The following is a 12,575-nucleotide window of genomic DNA, read 5'->3' on the forward strand; positions in this document are numbered from 1 at the left end:
AGCAGGGGAGTGCTGAGGAGGTCCCTGCTGCTCTGGCCTTGCCGTTTGGGCAGGGGTCTGGCTGCAGCATCCAGCACAACTGATGGCGATGCTGGGATGAGCTTGTTCAGGGGTGCAAAGATTCAAGGCTGGCTCAGTGGTTTGTTTCTATTCTGCCTCTTAATTTTTATTTATTTTCCTCCTTCAGAAGTCCATAGTGGTTGTTTCTCTGCTATTTTTTTTGTCCACTGGTGGGAACAGCAACTTCCTTTCTCAAATTATAATATAAAAGAGCTGCAAGCTGCAACGCCATAAATAATATTTTCTTATGGCCAGAACATCCAAGTCTAGGCAACACACCAAGAACAGCTACAACATTGTAAAACTCCAACACTTCTCCAGAATGGATTCACTAATTAAAAAATTACTCCTTTTAAAAAGCAGTTGAAAAATATTGGCTTTGCCGCCTGTCGCTCGCTGCATCGAGAAGGAGCCCATCCTGCAAAGCCACAGCGGAGCTAACCAGCAATCAGGCTGCCTTTCCCTCTAAAAAATGTTACCAAATAAATAGAAGGGGAGAGGGAGGGAAGAGAGAACACCTCATGGCAATCACTTTTTTATTTAATTAAAGTATTGCCACTTGAAAGCTGGAGAGAGATTTCCAGGGCTGGGGCCATGGCAGCTCGCTGGGAACCAAACATCTCCAGCCCTTCCATTGCTGGACAAGGAGTTTCCCAGTGCTGGTCTCCCCTCCCACACTCCCCAGGATGTACCAGCCCTTCCCTCCTCAGGCTGCCTTCCCAGTGGGGCGTTTGCCTCCTAGAACATGGAAATATCTGTCAGCCCCCCGAAGAGAGCAGGGCTCAGAGCTGGGTGCATGGAGCCCCCCAAACCCCAGGGATCTGCAAAAGATGGAGAAGGCAGTGGTTGGAGAGGAGCCCCCACATCCACCCTCCTGCTCAGCTCTGGACCAGCATCTTTGCACCCATCAGGACAGGATGGGATGAACCACAGAGAGAGCCATCAGCACTGCAGGGACACTGGTCCTGGCTGGGATGGGTTCAGCAGCGAGGTGGGGCCTTCATTTTTTCCTCCCCTTTGCCTTATAAGCACCTCTGCAAAAATAAAATTCATTTCCCAGGAGGTTCCCTTGAGGAGCTGATGACAGTCGCCTCTGGCCACGCTTGTGCCCCTGCATGAGCACTTTGTGGGGTTAAATCCATGCCTACAGCACCAGCCCAAAGCCAGCATCCCTAAAACGAACCTTCAGAAACCTCAAAGTCTCCCACTGCTGGGAAAACATCACCCCTGGGGATTGAGGAAACCCTTTCTCCAAGGAATACACACACTTTGGACTCAAACACCATTGATAAGGCTCTTTCTTCTTCTTCTTTTTTTTTTTTTTTTTTATCTTTTCTTGCAGCAAGCATTCCTTTCACACCCACGCACACCCCGGCATCCTCAGCCATTGGTCTGCCGGCGCATCCGTCACACTTTCCGCCGGCCAGAGCAGATCCACATTTCAACTGCTTCCATCCCTCATCTCCTCTGGTGTTAACAGCCAGCGCAAACAAAGGGCCCGAACATCCATCGCCCCATTAAATTGTTTTCGTTTGTTTCTTCTGCCACAGTTGGTTTGCGTTAGAGGGTTTGTAAAAGGGATTTGGGGTGGGCGGCTGATGCAGCGGCTGCTCTCACTTTGGGTGACACTGCAAGGGACACCTGTGATGGGGATTTTGCTCTGCCACGGGTGACAGGCCAGGGAAACCTGAAGGGTTTGCAAGCAACAGTGGGCAAATGGAAAATGGAAGCTTTTTGGGTGAGGGGAGGGAGAATCAACCTGGGGAGCAGCTGGGATAACAGCAGGCAGAACGTGGGGAGCCCAAAGCCCCCTCTCTCACCCAGCTGCTTCTCTTCTCCTTGCACCGGAGGAAATGGGGACAAGCATTGGCTCAACCGTTAGCTGAGCTCGTCCCGATTTCAAACAGATGTTGGGCTTGTGGCTGGATTTGGGCAGAAAGCTCCTGCTCTCCCCACATTTGCTGGCCATACCTTGTCAGGGATGCTGGCCCTGAACTGCTGTGGCTGGTTCTCCCTTTAGCTCACAAAATGTTCTCTGAGCTGGCTGTGTGGGTGATGGATGATGTCCCACGCAGGCTGGCTTGTCCCCAAGCTGTCCACCTCTGCCTGCCCCACCACGAGCATCTGCCCAAGAATCATGAAGCCCAGATTCATACAGCTGGGGAAGAGCTCCACTCCCATCTGCAAAGCCACTGGGGCAGATGTTCACCAGTGGTCCAGCAGCTCATGGTGCCCCTGTCACTGTCATCTATCCTCAGCTCCAGGCTCAGCCCACGGTGATGTTGCGACACTGCCCAGAGAGGATGAGCATCCCTCTTGCACAATCAAATCCATCTCATCCAGCTGCTCCTCAGCCTTTCTGCCACAGCTGCCTCTCAGCTGCATGGACTTGGGGGGCTCATATCACCCCCAGAATGGGGGAACAACCCCTTTGTGTCCTGGGAAGGGAATCCCACACGGTTCTGGAGTCAGTGTGTGAGCTCAGCAGGTGAGAAACAGCACCACAGAGCTGAGGATGGCATTTCAGGGCTCTCTGGCATGTCCCCATTTTTCTCACCACTGAATTAATCAGATTTGTTTGTGCAGCCAAATCCTCACCCCATAACTGGTGGAACTGGGGGCATGAGTTGTCCTGCTCCCAGTGAGCTGCTTTTGTTCAGCATCTCCCCATCAATCCGAGACAGGGGATGGCAACTTTTGTCCACCACCTGTCATGAACAGAGAGCACCACCTGTGGGGACGCCTGGGGCACGGGAGGCCTGGAGGGGCACCACAGAGTGAAGGGGCAGGGAGGGTTGAGGGCACGGGGAGCTCAGCAGGGCCCGTCTGGGTGCTGAGCATGACTCAGCACCGCGCCACACCTCATGAGTCACTCACTGCTTCCTGGTGCACCCTGAGTTTTCTCTTCCAGGTCTCTCCTGGCAGCACGGGCCCAGCTGGGCCACCTGCCAGCAATGCAAGCTCTGCCTCACGTGCCTGCCAGCCCTCCTCTGCTGGCACTGCCACCCCTCGGCACGTGCCTGTGTGCTGCCGGTGCCAGGCTGCTTCTTAGGGCCCCAAATCCCTAAAAAGCAATTTCTGGGCAGTGAGGTGAGACCCAGTGGGTACAAACACGCCATGGGCACCAGCCATCCACTCACAACAAGGCAAAATGGGGCAAAAGAGGTGCCTGGAGAGCAATGAGCCGGGATGGGGGGCTTTAGCTGGGAGCTTAGGAAGAGCCCACCTGCATGTGGGCAGGGATGAGGAAACACAAAGTGAGGAGACCACCTACCCCCTTCTCATTGGGAGACTGAGCATTAACCATAACAAACAAACAAACAACCCCAAAGAACAAACAAAAACAGACAAAAAAACCAAAACCAAAAACAAAAAAAAAAAACCAACCCAAAAAAAATAAAGCAGGGGGAGGGCAGATTAGTTTCCAAGATCTGAGTCCAAAGAGATGAGACAGGGATTGCAGTAAGCCTCATCTGCTGAATATGAATATACTCCAGCCTGGCTCTGCCATCACCCCAGCCCAGCGATTTGCCCCGAATTTGCCTGGAGAGGCAGCGTGGCTGCAGCTGGGTGAGCATCCCGCAGCACTCAGTGGGCACCAGGTGCCTGGAACCACCTCAGGAAGAGCCGAGACTGCAGGAAGGTGGAAACGCAGGGAGCGGAGCAGGACAGGGATGCAGGAGCATCCTCGGGGCACTGGCAGCAGCCCCGGTGGCCCTGGTGGCCCCAGTGGTCCCGGTGGCCCTGGTGGCCCTGGCAGCCCGGGTGTTCCCAGCGCTACTCGCAGGCCAGCTTCCCGTCGAAGCTGGAGAGGGCGATGGCGAAGGCCTGCACGGCGCACAGGGGGTAGTTGTAGTCCATGGTGAAGGCGTCATCCGCCACACGCCCAAACTGCATCACGATGTAGTCAGCTGCAGAGAGAGAGGGGAGCCACCAGGCTGTCACCTGTGTGCCCGGCCAGCCCACGCTGCAGAGGCCAAAAGGAGCTGCCCACGCACCCCCACCCGAACTCAGCCTGTGGCTCCTGTGCTGTGCTGCAGCACAGACCACCAAAAAGCATCGTTTTCCCATGGCACCCTCTGGTGCCTCCAGCACCCCCTTCCCTGGGTGCCACAGCCCCCCAAGGGACAGGGACCCCACTCACTCCGCCCCCCCAGCCGTGGGATGGCTGCTGCTGGAGGGCGGGTGACAGGAAATCTGTAAAAATAACCAGGGGCCCTCAAGAGGCTTTTTCTGTCCCGTAACCCAACACCCTGGAGGCCAAGGGCTTCTGACTGCGCCGGACAGGTGACGAGCAGCCGCATCCAGGCAGAGCTGCTGCCACCCCTGAGGGACTGTCCCCAAGGCAGTGCACCCCAGCAGTGTGTGCTGGGGACAATGCTCTGGCCTGGGCGGATGGCTGCAGTGTGATGGGGGCTCAGCATCCCACAGGATCTGTCCCTGCCCTAAATCTGCCTGGCAGAGCCCCACATGCTGCCCCTGCCAGCGCCAGGGCCCAAGGGCAGCTCCTGCAGGGAGCCCTGTCTGGCTTCATCCCAGCTCCAGCAAAGGCAGGCAGGACTCCAGAGCATGAAAAAACTGAACTTCAATAAAAAAAAGTGGGTGCTGGGGCCAGCTCACGAGGCAGTGCTCCTCCACCCCATCCCCTGTCCCAGCTTACGGTCACTGCTGTGCACGATCTGGAAATTTTTGACGGAGGCGTGGGTGACCCGGCCGTGGAAATTGAGGACGTAGGATTGGGTCTCATCATTCCACACTGGGGCTTTGTTGTGCAGCTCGATCACGTTGTCCATGTTCCTGTTCTGCCATCGCATCAGGAGGCCGTCGTTATCCTGGGGAGGGGAGCAGAGCTGGGGTGAGCCCTCCGGAGCCCTGCCACCTCCTGTGGCATCCTGGGGGATGCTCTGTAACAGGACCCAGCTGGAAATGGGATCTATCATGGGGAAAAAAGCCAGACACCATGTCTCCCACCTCCCAGGGGCACCTTGAATTTCAGGGACACCTGAAAGCCTCTCCATGCCCCAAGATGGGTAAAATCCAAGGTGGTGCCCAGCAAACCCAGCTCCCAAGGAGTTTCTCCCAGTCTGGCCCCTGACTTACGTTCCGGGGCCGGATGGGCACCCTCTCACAGTCAGCATTCATCCCAGGGATGATGACAGTCATCTTCCTGGGGCCTTTGAACCCTAAAACGTTGGTCTCCTGCAAGAGAAACCCTGTCCTTAAAACCAGCAAGCACCGCAGGTTACAGCCTCTCATGGGGGCTGAACAAGGGCTCGGGGGTGGCTCCAGCCCATCCCACACATCTGCAAGCCCCAGTGAAGGGCTGCAGGGTGGGAACCCCTCTCTGCCTGCCCAGGGGAGGCAGGAAGGGGCTCCTGTGTGGCTGCTCTTACGTAGACCACGGCCGAGAGCTCCTGCCTCACGTTGGACCAGTCGGCGTTGGCCCTGTCGGGGTTGGCGCCGTTGTCGAACACGGTGAACCTCGTTCCCATCAGGTTGGATCTGCAGCCAAGGGTGGGACATGGCCGTGGCTGAGTCCCCTCTGCCCCCTCTGTGACCTCTCTCCAGGCACAGCTTTGGTTTTGGTCCGGCTGCAAACCCCCAGTGCTGCTCCCCACCAATGCCGACCTTCCCACTCTCCAGTGGTTTCCTTGGGTTCAAGGAACCCCCAAATCAGGGTGTGATCGGGTGCTGCCACCACGGGGACCCCCAGCATTGCTGTGTGGCTGCTGGCAGTGCGGGCTGGGACTTGCCAGGTGCCTTTTCCAGCCATGACCTGTCTGCTGGGAGGAACCGGCCAAGCTTGTTTTCCCCTCTCAGCCCCCCACCACTCCTCAGGTCAGACACAGCAGGGGAAAATGCTGAATTTAACCTCCTGTCTGTGCCAGCCATAGCTTGGGACAGCCTGTAAGCCGTGGAGCGGGAAGAGGGTGCTGCAGAAATGGGGTGTCCCCAAACTGGGGTGCCAGCTCTGCTCCTACCTCAGCTTCCCGATGAAGTTCTCTCCACCCCGTGACAGGTCAGTGGGGTCGATGGAGATGAGGTAGTTGGAGGTTTTGCTCTTCTTACGCTTTCTCCCAGCAAGGAGGAACACCTGGTAGAGCAGTGGGAGCGTGTGGGAATGGGACATTGTCACTGCCATCCCCACTGCTGTCCCCCAACAAGTCACTGCCATGACCTTGAGCAAGTCACGAAGATGATCCCCAAAATGCTGTCAGCATTACAGGGCAGGAGGGGCTGAGCCAAGCCCAGCTTTAGTGGCTCTCCAGCTCTGTTAGCTCACCCTCCCAGGCACCACCCACAGGAACTGCAGGAGAGGGGAGCAGCCCCATTCAGGACTCACCAGCACAGCGGGATGCAGGCGAGCATCCCCCAAACCCTGAGGGTGCTCTCTGGGGTGGCTGCAGAGCCCCAGGGGTCCCCATGCCCCCACCCCAAATCACCTTCTTGTCATTGTCCAAGTGCAGGTAGTAGGTGGGGTAGAGCCCCCTGTCCATGCCCTTCTTGTCCCGTGTCACCCGGCACTTGACGGTCACGCCCTGCGGCGCCGGCTGCAGCACAAACTCCTCCAGGTTTTCCACCTCGATGACAGGGGACGGAGGCCTCTCCTCCTTCTGCTGCAGCGTGAGAGGGGGTGGTGACCCCAGAGCCCCCTCCCTCCCCAGCCCATTGCTCATTGCTCCTTGCTATCCATCCCCCATGGCTCTGCAGCCGGTGGCTCTGGGGACACTCTGGTGGCTCTCACTGGGGGATGCTGCAAACCCCCTGGTCTGCCCTGAGGGGTTCCCCACGGCTCTCAGGGGTCTTTTGTACCTTCTTTGATTTCTTTGCTTTCCCCTTCTTGTTGGAGTTTTTCTGCAGGGTCTCTGGGGTCTCCTCCTCACTCTCACCTCCTTTAGGAGGAGCTGCTGGCAGGAACAGTAGGGGCACAGAAGGGAGAAGAGCCTGACTCTACTGAGCCCCAAAATCAAGCTCAGCATAGACCCATGCCAACATCAGTGATTGTAACCCCCTCCCCATGGTCAAGCTCACTGCACCCCCAGAAGCCCCACCAGAACCCACCACCCTCCAGTGCCAGGCTCTCACCTTTCTTTTTGGATTTTTTCTCTTTTGGGGGGTCCCCACCAGTCTGAAAGAGGGATGCTGGGCTTTTCTTCTTCTCTGACCTAATGGGTTTGGTGCTGGAGTCGGAATCATCCTCCTCATCACTGCTGGTGGCAGCTGTGAGGGACAGGGGGACATAAGGGGACGTGGTCACACAACACTGGGGGCTGTGGGCTCAGGGTGATGCCATCAGGCAGCAGGACTGGCTGCCACCTCCTCCTGATCATCCCATACCTTTCTTCTTGCTTTTCTTCTCCTTCTTCACCTGGAACACGGACATTGGCTCCTTCTTGGTGCTTTTGGCAGATTTGGCTTTGCTGTCAGGGTCACTCTTGTCTTCTGCTGGGACAGAGGAGCTGATGAGCAGCCAGCCAGGGGAATGGGAACGGGCAGTGATGGGGACAAGGAGGGGGCAGGATTGGAGCAGCAGAAAGGGCTGAGCTGGGGGGGATCGCCTGGGGAGGGGGCGATGGCTCTGCAGCCCCCTGAGCCCCCCGGGGCAGGGAAGGCACCTCCCTGGTCCCAGCAAGGACAGATCCCAGAGCTGGGCTTAAGCCATCCCTGGGCACTCACCCTTGGGCTTCAGCTTCTTTTCCCCCCCGCCTGAGAGGGGCTCTTTGGGAACCTTCTTCTTGAGCTTTTTGGGCGGGTTTTTATTCTCCACCTCTTCCTCCTCTTCCTCATCATCCTCATCCTCATCCTCAGCCGGCTCTGCCCAGAGGTGACCGCGGCATCAGCCAACGCACCGGCCCTCTGCTGTGCCCAGGGATGCTGACCGGACCCTCCTGCTGTCTCCAGGGCTGGTGGCCGGGGTCCTGCTGTCCCCCCGGGGTCCGGCGGGGCTGGGGCCGTGTCCAGCGCCGGGCACGGCAGCCACAGGCACAGGCACAGGCACAGCCACGGGCACAGCCACAGGCACAGCCACAGCCACAGCCCGGCCACAGGCACAGGCACAGCCACAGGCACAGCCACAGGCACAGGCACAGGCACAGCCACAGCCACAGCCACAGCCACAGCCCCGGCCACAGGCACAGCCACAGGCACAGCCACAGCGCTCTCTCGCGGCCGCAGCCGAGCCGAGCCCATCCGAGCCCATCCGAGCCGCTGTTCGCTCCCGAGGAGGGTCCGAGGAGCTCGGTGTCACCCACCCAGGGAGTGTGTCACCCCTCTGGCCCCTCGATACCAGCTCCCCGAGCGGGGCAATGAGCGCAGCTCCGCTGCCACATCCCCGTTTCTCCCGGCTCCGTAGATGGGTTTGAGGCAAAAAGCTCTGCCGGGGATGTGCAGAGCCCCAGCGGGCACTGCGAGCACCGACAGCGCTATCGGGACCCGGTACAGGGGGACACGAAGGGACAGGAGGGGACACGAGCGAGTGCCTGCAGAGGGGTGGGTGTTGCCCCCGCACCTTGTGGCTTCTTGGAGCCCTTGGGCACCTGGGAGCGAGGAGCCAGGCTTTCCTTCTTCTTCCGAGGCTCCTTGGTGAATTTGGAGGAGGGGTCCTTGTCGCTCTCCTCCTCCCCCTTCTCCTCCTTCTTCTTCCTCACCTTCTTCACCCCTGCGTATTTGAAGAGATGCCCATGAGAGAGGGCCTCAGGTGCAGGGTGGGGCACCCCCATTTCCCCCCATTTCCCCCCATTTCCATGGGGGGATCTGTGCTCACCCTGTGCCGGGGCTGGAGGCTCCTCTGCAGCTCCTGCCTCACTCGGCTTCTTCACCCGTGGCCGCCGTGGTTTGGCCTCGGGCTCCAGCCCGGGCTCCTGCCTCTTCTTCTTCAGCTTCTGCCCTCATGGACGGTGCTGCAGAGGTGGTGCCAGCCTTAAACACCTTTTCCCTTTACAGGGAACCCCTGCTCAATCAGGTTCCTTTCAGAAATACAGCCAGGCTTTTCCCTGGCCCACACACTGACACCTTCCAAAGTGTGACTTACCATGGGGCACCCCCCGAGGAAGGCAGAGGGAGGAAAACAGAAAGGTCTGTTAGCAGACAGACAGACAGACAGACAGAACACCTGCCCTGGGACAGCCCTGGAGATGAGGGATGAGATGATGGAGCTGCTGTGACACCATGCCAGCACAGAGGGACAAATCTCACTGTGGCCACGGGGACCCTGGCTGAGAGCCACTCTGGGCACTGGTGGCCTCACTGGGCACCTGAGCTGGGACAGGGGACACAGGGAGGGGCAGACAGCCTGGACTCTCACCTCCATCTGCTCTCACACCCACAAGAGGCTCCTGTGGATGGCAAGGAGGTCAGCAGGAGCAGGGAAGCAGGAGGATTAGGCACAGCACACCTAATCCTGGTTAGCTGGGACTATAAATAACCCAGATTTACCAAATACAGAGTATGTGGGTCAGCACCTGGCTCTGGGCAGGAGGTGTTCAGGGAGTGGGTGTCAGCTCAGGGCTCTCAGAAAGTGATCTCAGCAAATCCAGGTGCACTGAGGCTTCCACTGCCCAGCAGAGCATCTTCCCCCTCGCAGGAGATCAGTCCTGCCCTGCTTCTCCCTCCTGCTCCAGGACAGTGTGTGAAGGTGATTTGCAAAAAGTGGGATCCTGATGGATCCCTGTGCTATTCCAGGACTGTGAATTCGGGGACGGGGAGCTGGGGGCTCCATGGTGAAGCTAGGAACTGGCTGCTTTCTTCCGTGTCATGAGCTCACACAGAAAATCTCCTTTGCACCCCCTAATCCCTTAAGAAGCTGCAGGGTGGGCAACCACTCCCTTACTTAACAAAGCCCTTCAAGGAGGAGCTGCTGATTAAAAATTAAATTGGGTGGGGGATGAAATTGCTGCTGAGACCCTTCCAAGGCTCGGGGGCACCTGGGGGCTGCTCTGAAAGGCAGGGAAGGGGGTTCTGGCTTTCAGGGTCATGGCCTGGGGAAAGTGAGTCACAGTTTACAGCTTAACTGAGGGGCTTAATTAAACTGTTATCTAAGAACCAGGAACCCTCCTCACGGGGTGCTTCAGAGTGAGGGGGGCGTTCAGGAGGATGCACAAATAAGGGAGGGCTGTGGAATTGTCTCATGCCCTCACAGGCTGCATCACCCCAATAGAGCAGCCCTAAATTGGCCTTGGTGTGGACTCCGGGGTTTGAGGGTCTCTGATGTCCCCCAGCCCTTGGGGACAGCCACGGCAGGGGATGGTGGCACATGGGGTGGAGGGGAAGGATTTTGTCTCACCTGTTTGGGCTTGTGCTGCTGGGGGCTCCCTGGCTCCTCACTGGGGCTGTGGGGCACAGAAACCAAAAGGGTGAGGGCTTTCACAGACCCTGGGGGCACGGGATTGTCCCCATTTTTGGTAAAGGGGGAGAGGTCAGTCTTTCATTTGGTTCCAGCAGCATTTCCCTGTCTCTACTGGGTCGAGCTTGCCTGACATCATCCCTCCTAACCAGGAGCACAGGACAGGCTCTGCCTTGGCCAGGGGGGACAGCAAGGAGCTTCACTTGGGGATCCCCATCTAAGAAACTTTTCCTCTCTGTAAATCAACGAGCATCATCCCACCAACCCCATAAAGAAATAACAACTGCTCACTGAGCTGTGTTGAAATTGAAAACAGGGGAAAAGAAGGGAGGAGAGGGGAGCACATTGGGGGACCTCAGTACATCACCCCCCCAGGGGATCCCACCCAGCAGATCCCACACTGCAGATCCCACCCAGTGGATTCCCCTCAGTAAATCCCACACTGCAGATCCCACCCAGTGAATCCTACCCAGCAGATCCCACACTGCAGATCCCACCCCACATCACCCACCCTGCAAATGGCACCCCACAGATCCCACACTGAAGATCCACCCTGCGGATCCCACCCCACATCACCCACCTTGCAAATCACACCCAGCAGATCCCACCCCACAGCTTCCACCCCACAGATTCCACCCCACAGATTCCACCCCACAGATTCCACCCCACTGATTCCACCTCACAGATCCCACCCCACATCACCCACCCTGCAAATGGCACCCCACAGATCCCACACTGAAGATCCACCCTGCGGATCCCACTCCACATCACCCACCCCACGGATCCCACCCTACATCACTTACACCACAGATCCCACCCCACAGATCCCACCCCACATCACCCACCCTGCAAATCTACCCAGCAGATCCCACCCAGCAGATCCCACCCAGTGGATCCCACCCCACATCACCCCCCCTGCCCCGACACCGACCTGTCTGCAGCCCAGACCTCCCTCAGGATCTCCGTCTGCAGCGGCATCGCTCCCGGCTCGGCTCGGTCCTGCCCTGCCCTGCAGCCCCTCTCAGCCCAGGGCCGGGGCCACGGGGTCAGTGCCAGCCCCAGGAGCCAGAGCGGCCTCCCAGCATCGCCCCCGCAATCTCTGTGCTGGGAGGAGGAGAAGGGAAAGGAGGAAGAGCAGCTGGAGGAGGTGATTAACTTTATTTCTCCTGAAACTCGGTTAATAGGATTTCAGGGGCTGGCAGCCAGGGAGAGCAGCTGGCAGGGAGTAATCATAGGAAAAGGGGGCTCTGCAGGAATGCAGGGGTTCAGCCAGACCCCAAACCCTTTTGGGGTGCACAGGTTCCCCCCTGGCTGGTTGGGGTCCCTGGCACAGCACAGCAGTGGGCAGAGGAGTGGCTCTCTGACCGTGTTTAGGGTTATCCTCCCTGGGTATCTTTGGTTTTCACCCAGAAATGTCTCCTTGGCGAGTGAAGAGCAGGATTTGGGCGTTTTGTGTGAACTGTGCATGGAGAGCCCATCCAGGGGAAAGCAGCATCCCTGCTCTGGGCAGTGTAAGGGTTCCTGTGCTGAGCCCTGCTCTGCCCTGACCCCTGTCCCACCTCCCGAGGTCTCTTTGGATGTGTTTCATAATCTCCTGCTCGTGCCTCACCTCCTCATTGCACCACTTAACTCTTGCTGCTCCTCCTCAGAGGCCCCCATGGATGGTGTTGGGCTGCAAAGCCAGACAGGCCAAGTGTCCCCAGTGTCCCCAGTGTCCCCAGGGACCCTTGGCCTTGCCCAGCCCACCACAGTCCCCCCCAAACCCCCAGCCCGAGCCTGGTGCCACTAGATGGCATTTGAGCACTGCACACCCACCGGCACCGGCAGCTTCTTAATCCTCCTTACAAAACCCTCCTGGTTTCCCTCTCATCTCTAAACCTCATCACCCGCACGAGTTCCATTTCTCTTCCGAGGGACAGAAAAGCACCAAGCCAAAATAAACCAAAAATCTGCTTAAAAACGGGGAGCAAGACTAAAAACTGCAAAGCAAATTGGGGTTTTTTGCCTTTTTTTTTTGTTTTGTTTTCTTTTTCATGTTGAGATTATTTCCTATGGAAAATGTGGCTTGGGCTGCCCCCAAAGGACTTTTGCCCTGCAAGAAAAAGTGAAAAGCCCAGGTTTTGCAGAGGCTCTGGGTCTCACAGCAGCCTCCAGGGAGGGGCATCCCATGGTG

At 57.8% G+C, this 12,575-nt stretch overlaps 1 protein-coding gene across 1 annotated transcript; it reads right to left on the minus strand.

The window, feature by feature from the left end:
- Positions 1-3,833: 3,833 nt before the first annotated feature.
- Positions 3,834-7,465, minus strand: TULP1 (TUB like protein 1). Its single transcript, XM_071450089.1, has 9 exons — positions 7,399-7,465; positions 7,147-7,281; positions 6,874-6,965; positions 6,504-6,677; positions 6,042-6,154; positions 5,454-5,562; positions 5,161-5,259; positions 4,721-4,892; positions 3,834-3,971 (listed from the first exon to the last, which is right to left on the minus strand). The coding sequence occupies exons 1-9, from the start codon at positions 7,442-7,444 to the stop codon at positions 3,838-3,840; spliced, it is 1,074 nt and encodes a 357-aa protein (XP_071306190.1). The 5' UTR covers positions 7,445-7,465; the 3' UTR covers positions 3,834-3,837.
- Between the last annotated feature and the right edge of the window lie 5,110 nt (positions 7,466-12,575).

Source organism: Agelaius tricolor, unplaced genomic scaffold (genome assembly GCF_023055355.1).
Source record: "Agelaius tricolor isolate 1412-34295 unplaced genomic scaffold, bAgeTri1.0.p SCAF_30, whole genome shotgun sequence".
Classification (NCBI taxonomy): domain Eukaryota; kingdom Metazoa; phylum Chordata; class Aves; order Passeriformes; family Icteridae; genus Agelaius; species Agelaius tricolor.

Excerpts from the sequence above, each read along its gene's own strand:
- TULP1 (XM_071450089.1), bottom strand. The coding sequence starts at position 7,444 with ATGTCCGTGTTCCAGGTGAAGAAGGAGAAGAAAAGCAAGAAGAAAG. Across the intron at positions 7,282-7,398 it reads GAAGAAAAGCAAGAAGAAAG|CTGCCACCAGCAGTGATGAG; the intron begins GTATGGGATGAT and ends TGTCCCTCACAG. Across the intron at positions 5,563-6,041 it reads AACTTCATCGGGAAGCTGAG|ATCCAACCTGATGGGAACGA; the intron begins GTAGGAGCAGAG and ends CCTTGGCTGCAG.